Source organism: Sus scrofa, chromosome 1 (assembly GCF_000003025.6).
Source record: "Sus scrofa isolate TJ Tabasco breed Duroc chromosome 1, Sscrofa11.1, whole genome shotgun sequence".
Classification (NCBI taxonomy): domain Eukaryota; kingdom Metazoa; phylum Chordata; class Mammalia; order Artiodactyla; family Suidae; genus Sus; species Sus scrofa.
In genome coordinates this window covers 148022418-148043752 of record NC_010443.5, presented here as the reverse complement: position 1 = coordinate 148043752, position 21335 = coordinate 148022418, and the positions used below count along the sequence as shown (strand labels likewise).

Sequence of the window (21335 nt, the reverse complement as noted above, 5' to 3'; positions counted from 1 at the left end):
ACGGGCAGGGCTGTGAAATTCCGATTTCCGGTGGGCTCGGCCATGGCAGGAACAGGCAGAACTGCATTCTCAGAAGGAAGGACTCCAGGGCCGTGGCAAAGGCATGTGGTCTCCACAGCTTTCAGCTTCCGTGCCCCCAGATTTCCCCTGGAAGGAGTGAGGGCTCCCGAGGCCAGTGCCCCACACTGTCCCCATGCTGTCCCCTCACAGCCCCCACAACCCCCCACTCTGCCTCAGTGCTGAGCCCTGAAGCACCTAAGCTGTGTCCTACACTGAATGCGCCCCATCAGGCCCCTCCTCCCTCCCGACACAGCCCCAGGCCAAGGCAGGGACCGGCCCAGCTGCAGGTGGGGTCATGTGGCCCCTACACTCCAGGGCAGTCTGGAGGAGGTGGCATCCTGGGCCCCAGGCTCTGCTCCTTCTACAGCCGCCAGGCATGGGGACCCTGGTAGTGAGTGGGAAACCCACAGGGACCTGAGCCACTGCTTCCTGGGAAGCTGGCCATGGATGTAGATGAGGTGGGAGTTGACAGCTTGCTACCACGCTCTCGGCCATCCAGCAGCAGAAGCGGCTGAGCCCTTTCCTGCTCCTCCACAGCAATACAGATTCATAAAGAGGCCCAGGACATGGATGCCAATCACTATACCAACACGAGACACTCAGAGCCAGAAGCCACAAGGAGCACTTCTCAGAATCCTGAACCCACCAAACCTCAGCCCAAACATCAACTCTAGCCCATCCAAAAAGGCCAGGATATTATTTTCCATTCACACAGCCCTTTCAACTCAGAAACTTGGTGGAAGCACAAGATGTTCACATAAAACACTGTTGTTTGAGGCACTGCTACTGTTACTAGCTGTTGCTATGGTTACAGATGATGTGGGGACCAGACAGATGATAAAACAAGGGACCATCCCCGCTCTCCTGGGCACCACTCCACCACAAACAAGATGCCACACTCTCCTTGGGGCCACTGCAGACAGAGGATGGACCCAAACAGCCTCCAGGAGGGGCTGCCGGCTACTGTGAGGTCAGGATCACCAGGGAGGTCAGAATGGACAAGCGGGCCTTGCCCGCCCAAGCACAGTTCCACAAGAGGGATATACAGGTCATGTGTGGCACGAAGCCGATGCCGTGAAACTAAGATGCCCAAATTCCAGGAACAAAGGGTCAAGGCCTGGAAGCGAGAGTCTAGGCGGGAGGGAGTCCCAGTCTCCAGAGAGAGTGGTGTCAAAACATGGTGCTCAGGCCAGGGGAGGGCCAATGGGAAGCTATAAGCAGGGCATTCGGGGTGCAGTGAAGTTGAAGGTGAGGCCATGGCTGTGGTCCTAGGAAGCCAGCGTGAGGCGCTGCAAGTCCTCGCCTTACAATGGCAGCATCAAAGGGTGAGAAGAACAGCCACATGCCTGAATCTGCACTTTCAACAACTGGTACAAAGAAGGGGGTGCAGTCAGATGCATCACCCCAGGTTCATGATCATGCCTAGGATCATGAACAGGGCAGGGTGTCAGTGCTGGCTGGAGTAACGTGTGTCTAGGACACCTGGGACATGACACCATCTCAGGGTCGGACCCCAGCTCAGCAGGTGTGAAATTCACTTCCACAGCCCGGGGTCAACTTCCCTCAGAGCTGACAGGCATGTGCCCCCTGCTGATGAGCAAGTGATGCTTCAGAAGCAAAATCAGTTCAATCTACCTCTTGATGTGTAAGGCCATACCTCAAGAGACCAAATCCGGTTGTTTCCACTCACCGCTGAAGGAGAATATCTAGAAAAGAGGGTCTTACACATCACATCAGAAGTCACAAGCTCACGTCTGAAGCGAGGAACCCAAGTTTCCTTTCATAACAAAATGGCAAAGCTGACATGTGAACCACAGGGAAGGAGCTGAAAATTGCAGCCAGCACCCTCCACACTGCAGATGAGAAAGCTAAAGCCAGCAGGCCAGTGGGACTGAAATAATAACAGAACTGAAGATGGGAAGCAGAGAGGGAAGTGACTGCAAAGCTGTCACATCCAATAAGACTGTACACACAGCCCATGCAGTTTCACTGGAATCCAGGAAGATCATTCATTTCGCCTTCAGATAACGCCCACTCCATGTTCACCGCGAGCTGCCTCCTGGTTATAGGAGATGAGAATCCCACCCTCCTGGGATCGGCTTCTGCGGAGCACAGCAGGACGGTCTCCATCTCAGCAGCCTCTGGGTGGGCGCGACTGCATACTGGGGATCTGGAGCCCTGTACGGGGACCACAGGCTTCTGCCTCTCACATGACAAGCCAGGAAAGACACTTTCCTGGGCTGGGACATGGACCCTGTGGACCCCAGTTCTGGTGTTTACGCCAGTGTCTATAGGAGCTATGTGAACAGGATGCCCAAGCCATACCAGCCATCATACAGGGAATGCAGTGGCCATGACCCTGGTGGCTCGGAAACTGGTCCTCTATGGCAACCCCGGAAGCCGACGTGTAGGGGTTGAGGAGCCCACTGGAGGCACAGAGAGTTATTGCAAAAGGAGACCTACAACCTGGCGACCCGCCTCCTGTGCCTTTTACCAACTACACTGTCCTTGGACAATAAACACACCAGTGGCTCCAGGCAAGTGACAACGACTCCCCTGCACCCTGGCTTCCTCACTGCTACAACTCAGGCAGCCCAAACACCCCCCAGCTCCCTACCAGCTCTAAATCTATAGTTCTATTTTGTGTGAGAGACAGAGAGAAAACAAATCGAGTGTTCGCATTTTGCAAATAAACCAAAGTGTCTGAACGGTGTCTGTCTCACAACCCTGAGGATGTGGACCTTTCGTGTCTCTCTCAGCAAGAGAGAGAAAACCAAGTCTAATCTCCAGAGTCTGACCAGTTCACAGCGTAATAAATTCATTCTGGAAGGCTGGGGGTGCAACATTCTGTCCAGGCAAATATCAGCACGCCCGCCACGCACAGATGATCAATGTTGGAAGAATCAGAATACAACAAACCACACTTCGAAGGCGCTACTCTCCTCGTAATTCAATCTTCTTTCGATGATGCAGAGGCACACCAGGGGATCACAGTGCCACATGGACAATTAACGTCGTCTCCGTGCACGCGCTGACGGAGGCTGGTTCTGGTTGCTAAGATGCCGACTAAACCAGAGGGCATTCTGCAGGCGGCTGTCAAGCGCATCTGAATATTTTTTTTCTTAAAGAACTTCACTGCATATTTATACTGAATAAGAATTAATATAAAGGTTTTCAATTCTCACTTTATTCCCAGCTAAATTTGTCAGTGTTCAGTACAGTATAAAACACTAAGGATGGTGTCACCCTCACGGTCTGCTTAAAGGACCTGTCGCAATTTGTGGCCCCTCTTCTCAATCTGGAGTCGACCTGCTCTCCCTTCATCTTCATCGCCACTGTCTTGAGCCCCCTTCTCACCGGGCCCTGTCCCAGTCCTGTGCCCCAGACTCTCATGGGCACCTGGCACAGCGCATCTCACACGCAGCCTGGCACCTGTGCCAGCATCATGAGCGGCCGAGCAAGCTGCATGTGGACGTTTACCAGGCACCACTCAAGATGCACCTCTGGCCACTGGCGTGATGGGGAAGCTAGGCTAAGAGCCGGAGTGAACAGTGTCCAAGCAGAGCTGGCCTCCTGCCTTCACCTGCACCAATTCTGTAGGCTCCTTTTGAACAGGCCCTGGGTACCGTTTAGGACTGATCCCCTCAGGACAAGCCCTGCCTTAGCCCGGGCCCCTGGAGGTTCAATTCACATTCAGGCTTGTTCCCAGCTGTGCCTGCCTTGCGTCTCCATAGTCATATGTGTTCTGTTTCCCATCCGCATGCAGAACTTCCCTTGCCTCATTTACTGTGTTTCTATCTCCTTGATGCCCAACACCTTTCTTTGGGGTGCTGTTTCTAGCCTCTTGTTGGGGCCACTGATGAAGTTCTGAGTTCAGACAAAAGTCTTTGCCCATCGCGGGGCATCTGAGGCGGGACCCAGGGGGTAAGGGGGGCCCGGCAAGCAGGTCCCAGCTTCCCAGCTCAGGACACACTCACCCTGCGCAGACCTGGCCAGAAGGATGATGGGGAGAGTGTGTCCCTTTAGAGTTCCTTCTGCTCTAGCCCCATGTACATGCTAAGAATAAGTAGCAACTAAAGCTTCCCATCCTAGCAGGTCCCACCACCATTGCAAACACCCCTTCCCCAGCCCACCCTAAACTCCACCCTTTAACTTTCATTAGCTACATTCAACCAAAGCTGCTACAATGGGAGGGATCTAACAGCATTTTCTCCTTCAGTTATTCTCATGACTGTCCAGTGTTCTAGCCAGAAAAAGAAAAAGAATAAAGAAAAAAAATGGCTGATTAACCTTTTTGGGAACTGGGTGACCACAGCCTGGCCAGCCTCACCCACCACCAACATGGACAACTGGTCAGTCTCAAAGCATGTGCCCAACATTTGATACACAGAACACTGTGGCTCTTCTTTCAATTGGGACAGAAATAAAATGAGCTGTAATATCTGAGAATGTTGGCCTGCAGGGAGACAGCAACAGAGAAATGTAAGAAAATCGAAGCTTTCTAAAATAAACCCACTTCTTCCTTCTAATGATCTTTCTTTCCCTTGACTATATATATTTTTTTTAATTCTGAAAACTCTCTCCTTAATTCTTCAGACTACGAATTTGGTTTAAGAACTTTTTACTCTATTAAGTTGAACCATACTGTTTGCTATCTTTGTTAGTTAAGAACAGTCAAATATTCACAATTTTATATTTGCAATTTCAAAACCTGGGGCTCTACTACCAATTAAGTTACAGACACTATCCAGATACAGAGAGAGGGTGGGTTCAATAGACTATGAATTTGATGTGATACAGGTTGGAATTACAAAAGACAGTTAAATCCAAGGGAAATATAGCCATTATCTGTAATAACTCTTCAGAAAAATACTGAATCATTATATTGTATACCTGAAACTAATATAATATTGTAAAGCAATTACACTTCAATAAAAAATAAAAACCGAGGGTAGTCATCTAAGTTTTAGCAAAAGTGACACACAGATAAACAGGAGGAGCAGGTTTTGCATCAAGTGGGGGTCCCCCAACATGAGGTCAGGCTTCTCCCAAAGGTCCCACATAGAACAGCCCAGGGACCTTGTGAACTCAATCCCTCAAGACACACTCAGCATCTTCCATCCTTCCTAGGTCCCCCCAGCGCTTTCTGAGCAGGGTTCCTGCCACTTTGGCCTGTTCACCTATGAAGCTATATTCTCCTGCCTTTAGTGAACCTCTGAATGCCCTGACTCTGTTTGGGGTTTGAAAATGTTAATTTTTACAAATCTCGATTACATTCCCTTTTGATGCCCCTCTTCCCTAATTAGAATGATTTTTGTGAACTCCAAACGTATATTTCTTTTTTTTTTTTTTTTTTTTTTTTTTTTGCCTTTTTGTCTTTTTAGGGCCGCACCTGCGGCATATGGACGTTTCCAGGCTAGGGGTCTAATTGGAGCTGTATCCGCTGGCCTACACCAGAGCCACAGCAATGTCAGATTCGAGCTGCAACCTACACCACAGCTCATGGCCCACTGAGCAAAGCCAGGGATCAAACCCGAAACCTCATGGTTCCTAATCAGATTCATTTCCGATGCATCACGATGCAAACTCCCAAACACATACTTTCTATAGGTGCCAGTTTCTCAATGAAGACTTAAACCTAGCTCAGTAACACATTTTAGGTATTGAATTTTATTCACAACTTTTCTCTTAGACTATTTTAAGTCAGTAATGAGGGCAGCTGGAACCTGGTCTTACGTGGAAATAAAGGTAGTGTTATAATCAGTGCTTTCCCAAGGAGTAGAAGGCAACACTCAACAAAGAATGTTCCACAAAAAAAATTAAAAATGGAGTTTCTTTCCATTAATCTGATAATGCAAATCATCTCTAGATCCAGGAGCAGCATTCAAATCCACTCCTGGACATGAAAAAATCTTTAAGGAAAATTATGGCACAATGAGGACTTAACTGGTCACAAAGATCTAAATTCTAACGTCAACTTCGCTACCACAAGTAGCCAAATGCATCCTTCTGAGAACTGGTATGAACTTTTGTCTCTCAACTTCTACCTGTTTCCTCTCATAATTTTAACCAGTCATCCCATCCAGTTTCTATGAGAGTTTAGCATCATTTAAATGGTTTAAAGATCTAAGTAATCATTCAGTGACATGAAAGGCAAGTTATTTTCCAAAGCTGAATGTGTTTTTTAACAAAAGAAAGGCTCACTGTAGATCAAAATAGAGGATTCAAAATATCCATTTGCTTTTCCAAAGTAGCCATTCCCAAGGTCTTGCCAATCCCAAAATACTCAATTTCGTGAGTATTAAATCCACAGAATGCATCTCTCTCCTTAAGGGGCATCCACAGGGCAGCAATTCAATGCCGGCTAGAGCATTAAAACCCTATTATGATATAAAACTTGTGTTTTTAAGAAGAAAGACACTGTCCTTTGGGTTTACAAAAAGTGACTCACGGCAGACCTACAATGTTCTTCAACATTTTATGCCACTGTCATGCCATAAATCCCTTCTGCTACAGTTTCTCCATAAGCTACAATATTCTGCTGTCAACTTGTTAAAACTCACTACCACATAGAATCTTGTTATGGAATCATCTCAGGTACCAAAATTTCTCAAAAAGTAGATTACATATACAGAAAATACATATAATCTCATTAAGAAGTAAATGATAATCTCTAAAATTTAATGAACCTGAGAAAGAAAAAAAAGTAAATTCCAGTTGAGAGTGACTGAAATTTGATCTTTCCAACATCTTGACTTTGAAAGCACCACTGGATTAGCTTATTATTCATCATTTCACTGCCATCCTAATAGACGGAAAGAAAGCTCAAGAGCTTTCCCCAAAATTAAAAATATTAGTCTTCAACGTAAAAAAAAAAAAAATGATGGCCAGTGTAATATTTCATGTAATGTACTCCAAAATGCAACCATTGTATTACTGAAATCTGACCAGTAAAATCTATTGTTGTCAGTATTTTTCAAAAGGGAAACCAAGAACTCATCTTAAAAATGCCACCCAGGGGACACAATTGGGTTCCCCAGGTTTTATATGACCAGCTGTTAGAAGAATCCAAAAAAGCTCACAAATGGGGCATTTTCAGATAACAGTATATTGTCCTGCTCCTTCCCACTTAAATGATTAAGGAATGAAATACAAAATACAAGCTGATGCATACATGATGTGTTATTTTTCATTTTCCCACATATATGTTTGTGCAAATTCAGCACAGAATGCCCTCCAGGATCAGAGAAACAAATTCTTTCTACACTTTTACTGACTCCATACATATTCGTGATATCAGATGCTCACATTATACATACCATATAAACCTATAATCAAACTGCTCAGGAGAACTGGATAAATGTTTAATAAGGGAAATATAACACACACTTATTGGCTTTTTTTTTTAATAAGACATGCACAGGGGTGGTTTTCCTCACTACAGAAAATAAAAGCCCGGCTGAAGCACCTGGGTTTCTATCATCTATGACTCTTCAGTAAAAGCAACATCCATTAACCAATTTTCAGGAAGAAGAGAAAAACATTCCTGGCTATGTGAAGAAAGTCACAAGTATGAAACCGAAACATCACCCTCCACTTAAAAGAATTACCCAAAACAAAAAATAATGAAGAAAATATCAAAATGTTTAAAATTTATTTTAAAAAATAGGAAAATGATGAAAACAAAGTTGGCCAAGCATATTTAAATATTTACATAGCTGCAATTTGGAAAGTAATCTGGTTCCAATTAGCCGTCTCTAAATCCACAGGGTTACTTGAATCCAAGGAGATTAATTATAACTGCACACAAGTTGAAGTTTGTCTTTTACCCAGCTGTCTGCTGCAAGGAGGGAGCAGAGGAAAGGGAGTGTGTGCCAGCTGAGGGTGAGGGAGCTGGGTGGGAACTGCAGAGAAGGAGGGGATCCATCTCCCATTATTGGCTCAGAAATGACTGGTGCACCAGGGAGACCATCACCTCAAGAGCGTTAATTTATGCAAATGCTACTGGCAATCAGCAAACAGGAGACTGAAGTGGAGCTGACAGGGGCGGGGTCTGCACCCACCAGCGGGAGCTCCAGATACACAGTGGGTATAGAATACCTGAGAGCCAGGCTACCTAAGCCACAATTACGTGAGCCTCGGACACCTGGGAAAGGGTACCCAAGCACAGGGCCACCTTAGCACCAGGACTATGTGGTCCTGGCCAACCAGGGTGTCAGACCACCTAGGGACAGGGCTGACTGAGCCTCAGCTACCTGAGCACGGGTGACCTGGGCTCCAGGACTCCCTGGCCTGGGCCACCTGGCCGTGCTCTATGGGTCCTGGACTTCCTGGGTTTAGGGCAACCCAGGCACAGGGCCATCTGGCTACAGGGCTAACTGAGCCTGGGCTACCTGAGTGTGACATACCTGGGCAAGGGCTTCCTGAGCCTGAACCACTTGGGTGTGGGACTGCCCCGGCATAGGACTACCTGAGCCCAAGCCACCTGGACACGGGCTACCTAGGCAAGGGCGACCCAGGCACAGAGCTGCGGGTACCTGGGCAACCTGAGCCCACCCTACCTGCGCCGGGACCAGCCGGTCGCACACGCTCACCTGGTGCAGAGTGGGCTGTGCCCTCCTCTCCGCTTTCATCGGCGGCCTCATCCGCCAGGCCGGAGCCCGGGGAGTCGACAGCGGCGCAGGCTGAGCCAGGGCTGCTGGGCTGTGAGGCCGAGTCGCCCTCGCTGAGAGAACCGCAGCGGGCGCGGGGCACGCGCTCCCCAGGGCCTTCGCGGTGGCGGCGCGCGCGCCGGTGCACGCGCGAGTGCAGCACCATCTGGTGGTAGGTGCGGAAGATCTTGCCGCACTCGAAACACTCGGACGACTTGCTGTGGCCGGCAGGGGCAGCTGCTCGGCGGCTGGCACGCGCGGCCGGCCGGGGGTCCAGGGGCCCAGGCGCAGGGTCCCCGGGCGCTCCCGCCCTCTTGCGCGGGGGTCCCGGCGCGCCGGGCTCAGGCTCACGCTTGCGTTTCTCCTGGCTCACCAGGATGAACTCACGCCGCTCCTTGTCGAAGGCCACGTCCCCTGCCAGCGCTTCGTCCCACGCCGCGTACTTGAGGTACTCGGCCGGCTCGGCCACCTTGCCTCTGGTGGCCAGCTGCCAGGCCTGGTAGCTGTTGACCGGGTCCAGCTCGGCCACGCGCCGCCCGGCCTGCCCGCGGGCGGGCGCGCCGGTCGCCGGGCGCAGGTTCAGGCACTGAAGGAAGAGCTGCTGGGAGTCGGGGGCGCTCTCCGAGGCCGGGGCGCGCGGCCGGCCGGCCTCCACCCGTCGGTGGATGGCGTTGTGCGCGTTCAAGCTGTCCAGGTTTGTAAACAGGTTCCCGCACTTGGTGCAGACTTCGTAGAGGGACAGGCCGGCCACGATCACCTCCTCCTGCACCACATCGTTGATGGTGGCGACGGGGTCCAGCTCGCTCCGGGGCTTGTTCTTGCTCCCCGCCTTCGGGCCATGCGCCTTCATGTGGTTCTTCAGGAACCAAGGCTCCTTGAACCGCCGGCCGCAGATGTGGCAGCCGTGGTCGAAGGAGCCCCTGTGCTTCTTCATGTGCGCCTTCAGGAACCAGGTCTGGCTGAAGGCCTGGCCGCACACCTCGCAGGGGAACTCACCCGGGGGCAGCTCGGGCTTGCAGTTCTCCACCTCAGCCTCACCGCGCGGCCCCTGCGCTGTGATGTGGTCCTTCTCAATGTGGCTCAGCAGGGATTCCTCCCGCAGGGTCACATAGCTGCACAGCCGGCATTTGAAGGGCTTGTGCGCCTGGTGCACGTGCTGCTCCAGGTCCTTCTTGCGCTCGAACTTGCTCTTGCAGAAGGAGCACTGCCCGGTCACCGAAGCCGCCGCCCTGCCCTCCTCGGTGGCGCACGCCGTCCCCTCCGTCTCCTTCTTGCTGCTCCTCAGCAGGATCTTGCCGTTGTCCACCTGGGTGGCGCCATTCAGGATCCTGTTGCAGGCCGAGGTGCTCTTCGTGGGACTGGCGCAGCCGTCCAGGCCCTCGGACACGCGCGTCTCGCCAGCCTCGGGCTCGTGGCCCTGGATCAAGGTTCCTGTGCGGTGGCTGCGGATGTGGATCTTCAGGTTGCCCTTCTGGGAAGCCCGGTGGTCGCAGTACGGGCACTTGTAGGGCTTCTCCCCCGTGTGCTTGCGCATGTGCTGGGACAGGGAGCTCTGGAAGGGAAAGCTCTTGCCACAGATGCAGCAGCTGTGACTCAGGGCCCTGTCCCCGTCCGCCTCGGGGCTCCTGCTGGCCCTGGTGGGGCTGGGGCCCCTTCTCAGCTCCATCTCGGCCTCCCGGGTGCGGTCCATCTCGGCGACGAGGGCTCTGGATCACTCAGGCCTGCTGGAGGGCGTCTTATCTCTCCATTTTCAGGTGAGCCTCCTGCTTCCGGGCTGCAGAGGTGCACCTGCCCCGAGGCCGTGCATGTCCTACCTGGAAAGCATGGCTGGCAGCAGCAGGCACCTGAAACCAAAAGGACAGGAGATCTTAGGGACATGTTTTCACGCTTACACAGGAACCCAGCAACATCCACTGCCAGCGATTTGCACATCCCTCCCTCAAAATACCTATCCCAACCAACCAGAGAAGCACCTACAAAAGTTTCAATGGGCTACAAGCAGCTGCTTTCCTTTAAAATAATAACTGAACAATTAATTACAGATAATAATTGCATGCTAAATCATTAAAATAACTAATTGTAAATGATTGTGCATGGAAACAACTTTTTAATAAAGATGTCAACTCTTTTAAGGAGAGACTGTGGTGAGAGGGTTTGAGAGAGTGTGAGGAACACAGGACAGAAGAGGGCCTGGGGACAAGGGCCTCTTCACCTGCCTCACAATGCCCCCCCCCCAGCACCTGGTCCTGTCCTTTCTCTCCTGTGCCCCCTCCCTGCTCTGTCCCCAAACAACCTTGAAGATCTGGCCACAGGGCTGAGTCCCAGTCCCCATGCAGGACACCTTTGACCTCGGAAATCATGCAGCCTCCCCCTTTCTCCACAGGTGGGATGGCCACAGCAGCGCCTTCCCCCGGGGGGAGGGGAGGTCTGAGCTCGATGGTAGCAGGTGTCACACTGTGTAGTCACTGCCACTTTCACGCCTGTCCACCCTCTGGAGGACAGGGAGATGGCTCTGGTTTGGGCTGATCCTTCAGATGCTGGGCCTGTCCCTCACCTGCACACAGGCAAAGGTGAGGTGGATGGGGGGTGCCCGGCGCTGTGCCTGGCACACATCAGGCACCCATCTGCGCTGTGGGAGAGCGTACTCTGACGCCTGTAAACCACCATATGAGCCCAAAACAGTACTTGCTGAAAAGTAGCTATCACAGCAATTTCCATCTGACTAGTGATAAGGAGAATCAAGGAAACAATAAGCCCACCAGAAGGGATGTGAGAGGCTGGACCATATTGGGACGGGTTAGAAAGAGACAGAGCCACACACAGGCCCCCAGGGCCCATCTGTTTACCTTCTTATCTCTAAACAGAAGTAATTGAGTTAATGATTCTGAAGGTCTCCCTACTGTTGGAGGCTCCAGACTTGTGCAGAGAGGCGCCCAGATGGGCAGATTTTCTTTTTGAAAAAAGCTGTAACATGTACAAAGGAAGCCACGTTTTTTTGTTTGGTTGGTTTTTGTTTTTTTTAAAAACTTCCAACCTCATACACACTAAGAACTCCTATTTAGTTACAAGACCTAAAGAAGTCATGTGTTTCTGGTTGAGAAGCAGTAGCATATAGCGCACATCATGTGTTTGAAGACAAAAGGCTCTGTCCCCAAAAGGGCTGGGCAGCACGTCCCTATTTGCTCTTGGTGGTCCCACCTGCCATGTTTTCCCTGGAGCAGACACAGAAAAGTATACTGATGGTGGAAGGGGGAGTCTCCCAAACACCCCCAGGGGTTGCTAGCAGATGACAATCTATTCCTCCACTCTATCATCTGGGACAGACACCTCCTAAAAATACAACAAACCCTCTGCCCTTTACAAAGGCCTCCTCCCAGAGACCCCACAAGGGGCAGACATCTCACTCAGATCAAGTATTCTCAAACATCTTTAGAGAAAGCCTCATGCTAGTAAGTTTCTCAGGCACCTCAGGAAACCAAAACAGCCTGAGCAGCAAACTCTGGAAAGAAGCAGGAGACATGGCTGCAGTCAGACTATTCTTTCCTTCACACCAGTGGGTAGAGCCACCCTGCCAGCTATCACCCCCCCCCAAGGCCACACCCCAGGACAGAGGAGGAAAGAGGTGTGAGACAGGAAACTCCCCCCAAAATAAACAAATAAAAGTCTCCCTAGGAGTTCCCGTTGTGGTGCAGTGGTTAACGAATCCGACTAGGAACCATGAGGTTGCGGGTTCGGTCCCTGCCCTTGCTCAGTGGGTTAACGATCCGGCGTTGCCGTGAGCTGTGGTGTAGGTCGCAGACGCGGCTCGGATCCCGCGTTGCTGTGGCTCTGGTGTAGGCCAGTGGCTACAGCTCCGATTCGACCCCTAGCCTGGGAACCTCCATATGCCACGAAAGCGGCCCAAGAAAATAGCAAAAAGACAAAAAAAATAAAATAAAATAAAATAAAATAAAATAAAAGTCTCCCTAAAGCCAGATAAACAAAGGAGGTTAACGAGAACAGCTTCGTGACAATTCAAGCTAATTGAGTTTCTCAAGCTGTCTTGCAAAGCTAAATACTATTTATGATGATTTTATGAGAGAAATGATCTATCTGCATGCATCATTCCCTTCTATCTCAGGGCTTCTTTCATTCCCCCCAAATGCTAAAGTTGCTACCATACACAAAAGTATAACTAAAACATACCATTTACACTTAATTTAGTAATATAATCTGAGTACAAAAATCTTCCGAGTTTAAAGAAGAGTAAGTGCACAGGGAAAAAAAAAAACTAAAACACAAGAAACTGGTGGCTCTGAAGTCATTCCACAGACTCCACTGGACCACCAAGTCAGCTCATCAAGGATGTTAAATGTCAGAAGTTCTCCAGTTCAAGGAAATTGCATATTCAAAATCCAGCCACGAAGACAAGAGTCACGAAGCATGAACACTCAGCTAGCTAAGGCTCATGAAAGGCAACTTGGAAAAGAAAACACATTTTTCAAGTAAGAGAACTTGTTCAAATCGCCAAAAATGCACTCTGGCCAGTTTGTTCCTTTCTTATCTGCTACACCCTGCCATTCTGGGCACTCCTGGGGGCCACAGAGAGCCAACACCCTCAGAGCAGGAGGCTGCTCCAGGGATCCACACAGAGACCCCACCTCCAGGTGTAGCGCAACATCCAGCTGTTACCAGTCATGTGAATTTCAGGAGGTATCTCTCATACCCAGGCAGTCAGAAAAGGCCAGGGGGAAGCCATGCGACACCAAAGCCCCTGGCTAGCACCTCCTCCAAGTGCCACCCAGATTGGCCGTCACAGTGCAGAGTAACGGTCTACAGACAATACGAAGGCTGCCCAATGGAGCTTCGCTTCCCCTGCCAGGCACCCCGGGGCTGGCCTGAAGGCCCAGAGAGAAGGGCAAGGAGGGTCCAATGTGAGCACAGCCCCCGCCACAGTCACGATCCTGGAGGCCACCTCCAGCATCCAGGCACACCCAAAGGATGCAACGGCACTGCCGGCCCTTCTTTGCACACGGCAGGTAGAGGGGGGCACTCAGACTCTTCTGCACATTTAAAAAGGCTTGGCACTGCCGTCTTTACTACCAGAGAAATCCACATCCCGTTTCCTCATTACAGCCTTGATATGTCAAGCTCCTGTTTCCCCAATGCCCCCAGCGCCCCAGCCAAAGCCTAGACACTTCCCCTCCAGAAACCCAAACACTAGAGAGTACAGTTTTCATCTCTTATTCGGGCTTCCTGCAAAACTAGCTTAAAAGCTTCACCCAAAGCCAGCAGGGCCCTGCATTTACAGGAAAATCCTCACTCCGGGGCATTAACGGCGCCTGTGAATCAGCACAAGCCCCTTCCTGTCTTGTTTTCCACTTCTCTGCCCACCCCATCTTTCAGCCCTAAGCCCTGCTGTAAATCCCTGTGAGAACTACGTATCTTCTTAAAGAACTTAAAAATATTTGGAGGGGGGATATATAAAAATGGAAAAACGGAAAAATATCATGAGGGTAATCACTATTTAAGCTCAAAACCCTATTATCTTAAGGAAATCATAAAATCAACAAAACTGGCTCCACTTGAATGAAGCCATTAAGTGGCCCCCTTCCTGAAGCCCACAGTCGACTCATGAAGTTTCTTGCAAACCTTTATAGAAACAGCCAAAAAGGAATTCCTCACAACAGTCTCCTTAGTCCACAGCCGAATCAACAGATCTTCGTGATCTTTCTTTTCAGTGGCAGGCAAAAACTACTATTTAAGAAAAGAGTCATCACTTCTTTTCCCAAAAAGAACAAAGTTCATCAGAACTTCCAACGTGAAAATGCACCAGGGATGGCCACCCAGTTAGAAGACTTACAGGGACTTTATCAGCCCCTAACCCATAGCACCGACCGGCTGGCTCTGCCAACCTTTAGGAAAACTCCCAGCCTCCGGGAGCCGGGAAGGTCTCCATGGTTTCTTCACACTGATGGGGGCCTTGGCAGTGAGGGGTTCCATCCAAACACCCTGTGACAGTGTCGCACTTGGCAGCTTCAGCCAAGTTCACCCTGGTACTGAGCTGTCCCATTTCACTCTCACAGACCAAGGTCGGCCAAGTGCAGCCGGGTGTCCCCACTCCTCCTGAACACACTGACCTAACAACAACTAGCCTTACAAAGTGTTGTCATAAATGCTAGCTTCTTACTGATACCAGAGTGAGCAAAGTAAGTCTTCCAGCAACATACATATCAGGAGGTAGAGGGGAGAGAAAATGCACACACGGGTGTTCCCACCGACATATGACATGTCCACCCATATACATACACACAGAAAGTGCAGCCCCATCTGAGTCATATTTTGCCTGTAATGAACCACAGTTCTGTTATTGTATTACAAACTTTTTCCAAGGCTGTAACTGGGAACTTGCCAGACAAGCCTGTAATTTAATTGTTTAAGCATAAAATTAGGCTTGCTGATTAGGGTTTTAAAATAGATTTCCAATGCATCTCTCACTGTGTATGTGTGTGTGTGTTTCTCATAGGGATGTAACCAACAGTTCGAAGCTACGTTTTTTTCTTGGCCACACTCTCAGCATATGGAAGTTCCCAGGCCAGAGATGGAACGCAAGCCACCCCAGAGACAATGCTGGATCCTTAGCCCACTGTGCCACAGCAGGAACTCCCTGAAGTTACTTCTTTAAAACACCCTATGTAATTTTCAAAATAAATTTCATTTTTTAAAAGTTAAGTAATTTAATTATAAGAAGAGGGAAAAGTAAAATGTTAGAGAAAATATAAATCTGAGCTCCTAGCATAAAATGCATTATAATGAAGCTAAGGAGGGGTTTGAGGAAGCGCAAAATACAAAAGTTTTGAAAATAAAATATGTAGCTAAACTTAAGAAGTAGTTATGTGACAGCATAAATAAAGCACAAGGTCTAAATATACATACGTATGGGCGCTGCCATACAGACAGTCTTTCTTCTTACTCCTGCACAGCACAAATGAAAAGAGTTCACTTTCTCAGGATTGCTTATAGCCACTGGATTTGGGATAAACTTAATCTGTGGGTAAATGTTTCAACTAATAAATCCTTTCTGTAAGTGAGGACCCTGGGAACTGTGTCTTGGACCTAACACAAGACAGAAAAGTCACTTCCTGACATGTCCCCTGGTGATCCTGTGAAACGGCCCGAGGACCCCATGAATCCCACCTGCCCAACAGTAACTCCTTCCAGAACCAGCCCAGCAGGGTCGGGATCCAGGTCAAAGCCCTGTCACGAAGCTGGTGATCATAGACCATCAACGTCCCACACCCTCTCCCCTGAGGATTCCCAGTGTGAGCCCCACAGTTCCACCCGAGGGGCGAGTTAACAGGGTTTCATCACAACTACTGAGAGCCTACTGGGCGCCAGGCCACTGATGGAACCTAAGGGCTCAGGTAACTAAGCAACAGCCTTGGCTCCAAGGGGCCCGGAAGTCGGAAGAAAGTGCAGCCACACAGAAAACAGCAGCAGCATAGAGGAAGGGAAGTGAGGACCTGCCTTGGCAAAGGTGGCCCGTCTCCCCAGGGAAGCCAGGGATCTCTCTGGGATCAGCCTTCAGAGCGACAGATCCAGGAGGAGCCCCAGCATCCTGGTGGCTGCGCCTCCAATTCACACTTGAATCCACAGGCTCACCTTCATTTCAAACAAAAGTCATCTTCCCAAGCACAGCGCTGGGTGGCCTCTCTGGGGCATCAACCCTTCACACCCTTAACATGAGGCCCAAACTCCCCTCTGGGCTCTTGCAGGCCTAAGCCCTGTCCTGCTGGGGTCTCATGCCTGTACCCATGGCAGCGCACCCGCCCCACAGCCCAATGGACGCACGATCACTCGTACCGCAGGGCCCTCCCATGTGTTGTTTCCACCCACCGTCCACTTTCTCAGGTATGGTCCTTCTAAGAGGCCTTTCCTGACCCCCTTCACCCCGTGACCAGGTCCCCCTGCACACTGCACTCCCCTGGCCCTATCCCAGTGCACGTCTGGACGTGCTACAATCACAGCTCCTAGAATCTGTCACTCGTGTGTCAGGCATCACACTAGTGAAGGCAGGCTCACCAAACACCGTTGACGCTGATGCCAGCCCAGAGCCAAGCTGGGAGTGGGCATCCACCGCTGTCAGAGATGGTCCAGGCCCAGAGCTTTGAGGGGGTAACCCAAGATCCAAATCCAGCTCTGCTGCTCATGGGGATTGGCTGAGTGACCCTGAGCCGGTATCTTAACCTCACAGTTCTTTGGTCCATTTCTTCACTTTTTAAATGTAAATGATGGTAATGATAACTATATTACAGCATTTTATAAGGTTTAAATTAACCTTATAAAAAAGTACAAAGTACAATGTTTAGCCCCTTGTCAAAATACCTAATTGGTATTATTATTATTATTATTAATAGTTAAATAAATGAATGAATGTCAGTGCAGTACCCAAAGATACCCAGTCACTTGCGGTGACTCTATTTGGTTTAATAAGTTCAAAAGGATGAAACAGTAGTATAGGAAGTTACATTCGAAATGGCTAAATAATAACACCTACATATTCACTGGGCCCTGCGTGGTTCACTACAAAGATTACTTAACACAATTACGTCTTCCACCAATGGCTACAATCGTCCACAGCAGACATGTTCAAACCCGTTTTAGCTCCAGACTCCATAAAAAGTAAACTTGAATACAGGCTGGATGTTAGACAATACTTGAGAATTACTATTGCTATTACTTTTTGTTAGGTTGGTAAAACAGGAGAACGTTCTTAGTTTTTAAAGATGCGTGATGAAATATCTTGGAGGCAGTTTCCAAAAAAGAAGAGAAGGCAAGAGCATCAAACGCTAAAAACTGCTAGGGCCAGATGCTGATGTACAGATAGATGTTCATTAGCTACTCACTCTATCCATTCTGATGGGTTTTGGATAAAAGAAGGTAAAAAAAATAACTCCCGCTTATACCTCCAGTAGGTAACACAATGGAAAGCAGAGCTGCTGGGGGCTACGGGGTGAGCCCTCCCCCATCCTCATGCCTCCCCCATCGCCACCCCCTCCTCCTCCCCCCTCTTCCCCTCTCCAGACCCCCAGGAAGCTCAAATGGCTCTAAGGAATGCAGTTTGGGGAAATTACCTTTTGTTAATTCTGGTATTCAAAAGTCAAAGAAAAAAAATCATCTGAAAATATGAAACTGTCCAAAAGCAAGCAGTACTTTATTTTAAGAGGTTGCTTGCTGGTGTTCCAGAGGCTTGTCTCTGTGTCACTCAAGGCATACACCCAAATGTCTTTGGGTGCAGCCTTTGTGCAGGCACCACAAATCAGCCCAGAAGCCAGAATGAAGCGGCTTGGGAGGACCTCAGGAGAATCCTTCTCATCACATCCCCAGGCCCAAATCCAGCAAGGCTTCAGGAGGTTCTCCTCTCTGGTTTGAAAAATCACTTTCCAACCAGTTAAATATGGCAATATCCAGGTGAACGGTATGCTCTCCTGTATTTTTACACAGTAAGCCAAGGTCTGACTCTAGAGGAAATCATGCCACTTTCTGCTCTGTGAAGTAAACCAAAGCAAAGCAAAGGCCAAATGGTTTGGGGCTGATTTTCCCCAAACCATCAAAGTCGGTTCCATCAAAATGGCATCCTGAAACAGGAATTAGAAGGTTAATGTTCAAATAACCGCTGACGTTTAGGGTCATTTGCATAACAACTATGCGAGTTTTAGTTTCTTTAAAGGGACCCAAACCAGACCCCAGACCCAAGGGAAGCTGGAAGGGGCCACAGGGAAGCAGGACTGGGCCTGTCCAGCACCTACTCTGCTGCTTCTCATTTTACAGAAGCAAAGCCCAAAGCTCACACTGTCTGTCAAATACATCTCTTCCATTCTAGTTCATTAATTAACCACACCATGATGCTAAGAAATAGGCTGGCTTCCCCATGCCTTGTGGTCTCTCCCTTTTCCCTAGGTCACCCTAGGGGGTGGGTGTCAGGAGCTTCCAGGAGGAGGAGGGAGCAGGCCTGAGACTACAGAAGGCCCTGCTCTCCCAGGGAGGGTTCCAGGAGAGTTGGGAAAATGTAAGGACTTGGTGATATTGGGAAGATGCCCTTAAAAAGAAAACAGCTCAGGGCAGACAGAACACTCAGAGTACTTATTTACAGGATATCCTGCCTCCAGAAGACACCTCATACAATTTAAAAAGTCGCCTCCTGAGGGCGACTGTGAGGCAGCGCTTTCTGCCCAGCTGCTGGGCAGACCGGGGGCACAGGCCCTTGGGTGCCGGCCTGGCCGTCTGTCTCAGCAAACTGCCCATTTGTCCTCTTGCACACAATGCAGTGGGCCTTCCCCTGTGACACTGCAGTATTATGAGCCATGAATTAAAATACACCATTAACATCCTGCACAAGCTTATCTACTGCGGAGACAAAAAGCCCATTCTTCGAACAAATGGGGAGAAATTCCATGACAACAATGAGGAGTTCCTCTCCCCACATGCCAATCTGCCTCAGATTAACAATCCCAGGCTCAGAGTCCCTAGACCTGGGTCCCCAGCCGCCCCATGAAGTGGCGCATTCACAGCTCGGGGAGCGAGGGCGCTGATGGCAGGGCCAATCAATAATCCATTATAAGCAAACCTTGGTTCCACTCTAACAAGGAGAAATGAACGCAGCAGCCAGAATCGCTGCATTCACCGCCCTGCTCCAGCCCCGCCCCCACTTGGGGGCGGGGCACAGACCCCCTCTCCCGGGGCGTGGGGTGCAGCACTCGAGCCCCACTGACCGGTTTCTGAGCAGCCCTGGAGAACAATGTGCTGGGACATTTCTGCCAAAAGCACTCGTTTTCAAGGTAAGCCTCAAAAATGCTTTGTACAGGACATGAGGTGACAAAATTCCATCCTTCAACAAAGCTTCCTTTTAATTTCTTAGCGCCCCCACCCCCAATAAATCAACGCCAGTGCCAACGGGGGGGGGGGCGCACATGTAACTCACTGTCCCTAATAAGGGTTTATTATGCAAACTCGGCACAATCACAATCGTTTAAAAGCAAGACTCCCTTCGATTCTGTACCTCACTTACAGCAGAAACACAGAGGTGACCTAAACGTTAATCAGCAAGTAGCTTCTCGTTGATAAAGTAGTTTACCACCATGTGTCAAAAACCCAACACACGCCTGGCCGAGGACAGACAGACACCATCTTCACCTTCCGACAGAACAAACCCTAACAGCAAAGACAGTTCACGACACACTTGCTAAACAAAATACAAATTAACATTAATGTACAAGCTCTCTCCTCCTACTAAAATATAAACGTTCGTAGTCCAATCTGATCTTACAGGGAGGGAACCAAAAAAAAAGCAGATGAACACACAACATAATTATTGATTACATTCAGAAAAGGCCAAGAATGAAGGAGGGAGGATGTGTCAGTTTTCTTTCCCCTGCCACGAATAACAGATCCTGGCAAGTCCAAAATGGTTCTGGAGACTTTAATAAAGAGGCATCAAAATAAAACTAAAGGTGCTGGCTTTTTTCTCTCAAGAGGAAAGAAGCGTTGTTTTACTTGCTTTTTCGTCTGCTCTCCATAATGAACACACTACGGATAGCCTTTATTTACTATTTCTGGAGTCTGTAGTGATCTTATCAATCTATTTGTCCTTATAAGAGTGAACTTAACAAAAAAAAAAAAAAAAAAAAAAAGGAAAGAAAGAAAAAAAGGAAAAGCATGGGAGCCAGAGCTGGCTCTGTGATTTTCTGCAGATAGGTGTCCGCTGGAGCCCCTGGCCAGCCACAAAGAGCTGGGATCTGGCAGCAAATCCAGCTTCCTGCAGAGGCCAGCGCTGCCGGCCTAGTTAATGATCTTGTCAACATTTCCACCAAGAGCTGCATTTCCAGAAGCTTAGACCTGCATCTCTCCCAAACGGGGCGACTCCATGAAATCTGTCGTCACCGAGGGGTGCTGGGCGCTTTACAAAAAACAGAGGAAAATAACTCGCTATTCAGACAGGAACCACAAAAGCACAAGTTTTTACTTTCACTCTTTTTACATCCTGCATCAAGCTGATTAAAGCCAACGTTTCCACTAATACAGAAACACTGAAAACTTGGGGAACGCCAGGGAAAATGAAGTCTCATTGATTTCTTTTTTTAAACAAACATGGAACATCAAAAGGCCTTCGATAAACTGCAGGGAAAATGCCATTTAAAAGTGGCTTTATAGGTTTTGACTCAGCCTAAATTCAAAAGTGTAGACACTGCCACCAATGTCCAATAAAAAAAAAATTTTTTTAGAAATTATCAGCAATGAAAACAAAAGAGTCATGGGCAGAAACTCACTGTATTTTCTTGCTATGGAACACTTCCTAGTCAACCAGCCACACCTTTCTGAAATGACTATTAGCTGACTATAAATGTATTTGAATTAAAATTTGTTTCTAGAAATAAAGCTGTATTTTATTCCACATAAATCAACAGCACAGGGCAATATTTACCCCCAACACTCATACACATACACTGACCTGTTTTCCAGCCTCTAACCTAAAACCAACACTTCTCTCTCAGTATAAGAAAACAGATCGAGATTAATACCTATCAAATGTTATCTCTTTCTCCTGTGCTTTTTGTGAGAGCACTTAGAAGTCACCCCACAAAATGA

General features: G+C 48.9%; 1 protein-coding gene across 1 annotated transcript in view; it reads right to left on the bottom strand.

Moving 5' to 3' along the window:
- The window catches only part of ZNF516 (zinc finger protein 516), a 113129-nt gene that overhangs the window by 57036 nt on the left and 34758 nt on the right, over positions 1-21335 (bottom strand). Inside the window, 1 exon segment of the mRNA XM_021099077.1 lies at positions 8655-10555. Within this exon segment, the coding sequence (XP_020954736.1) occupies positions 8655-10401 (1747 nt within the window). The 5' untranslated portion in view covers positions 10402-10555.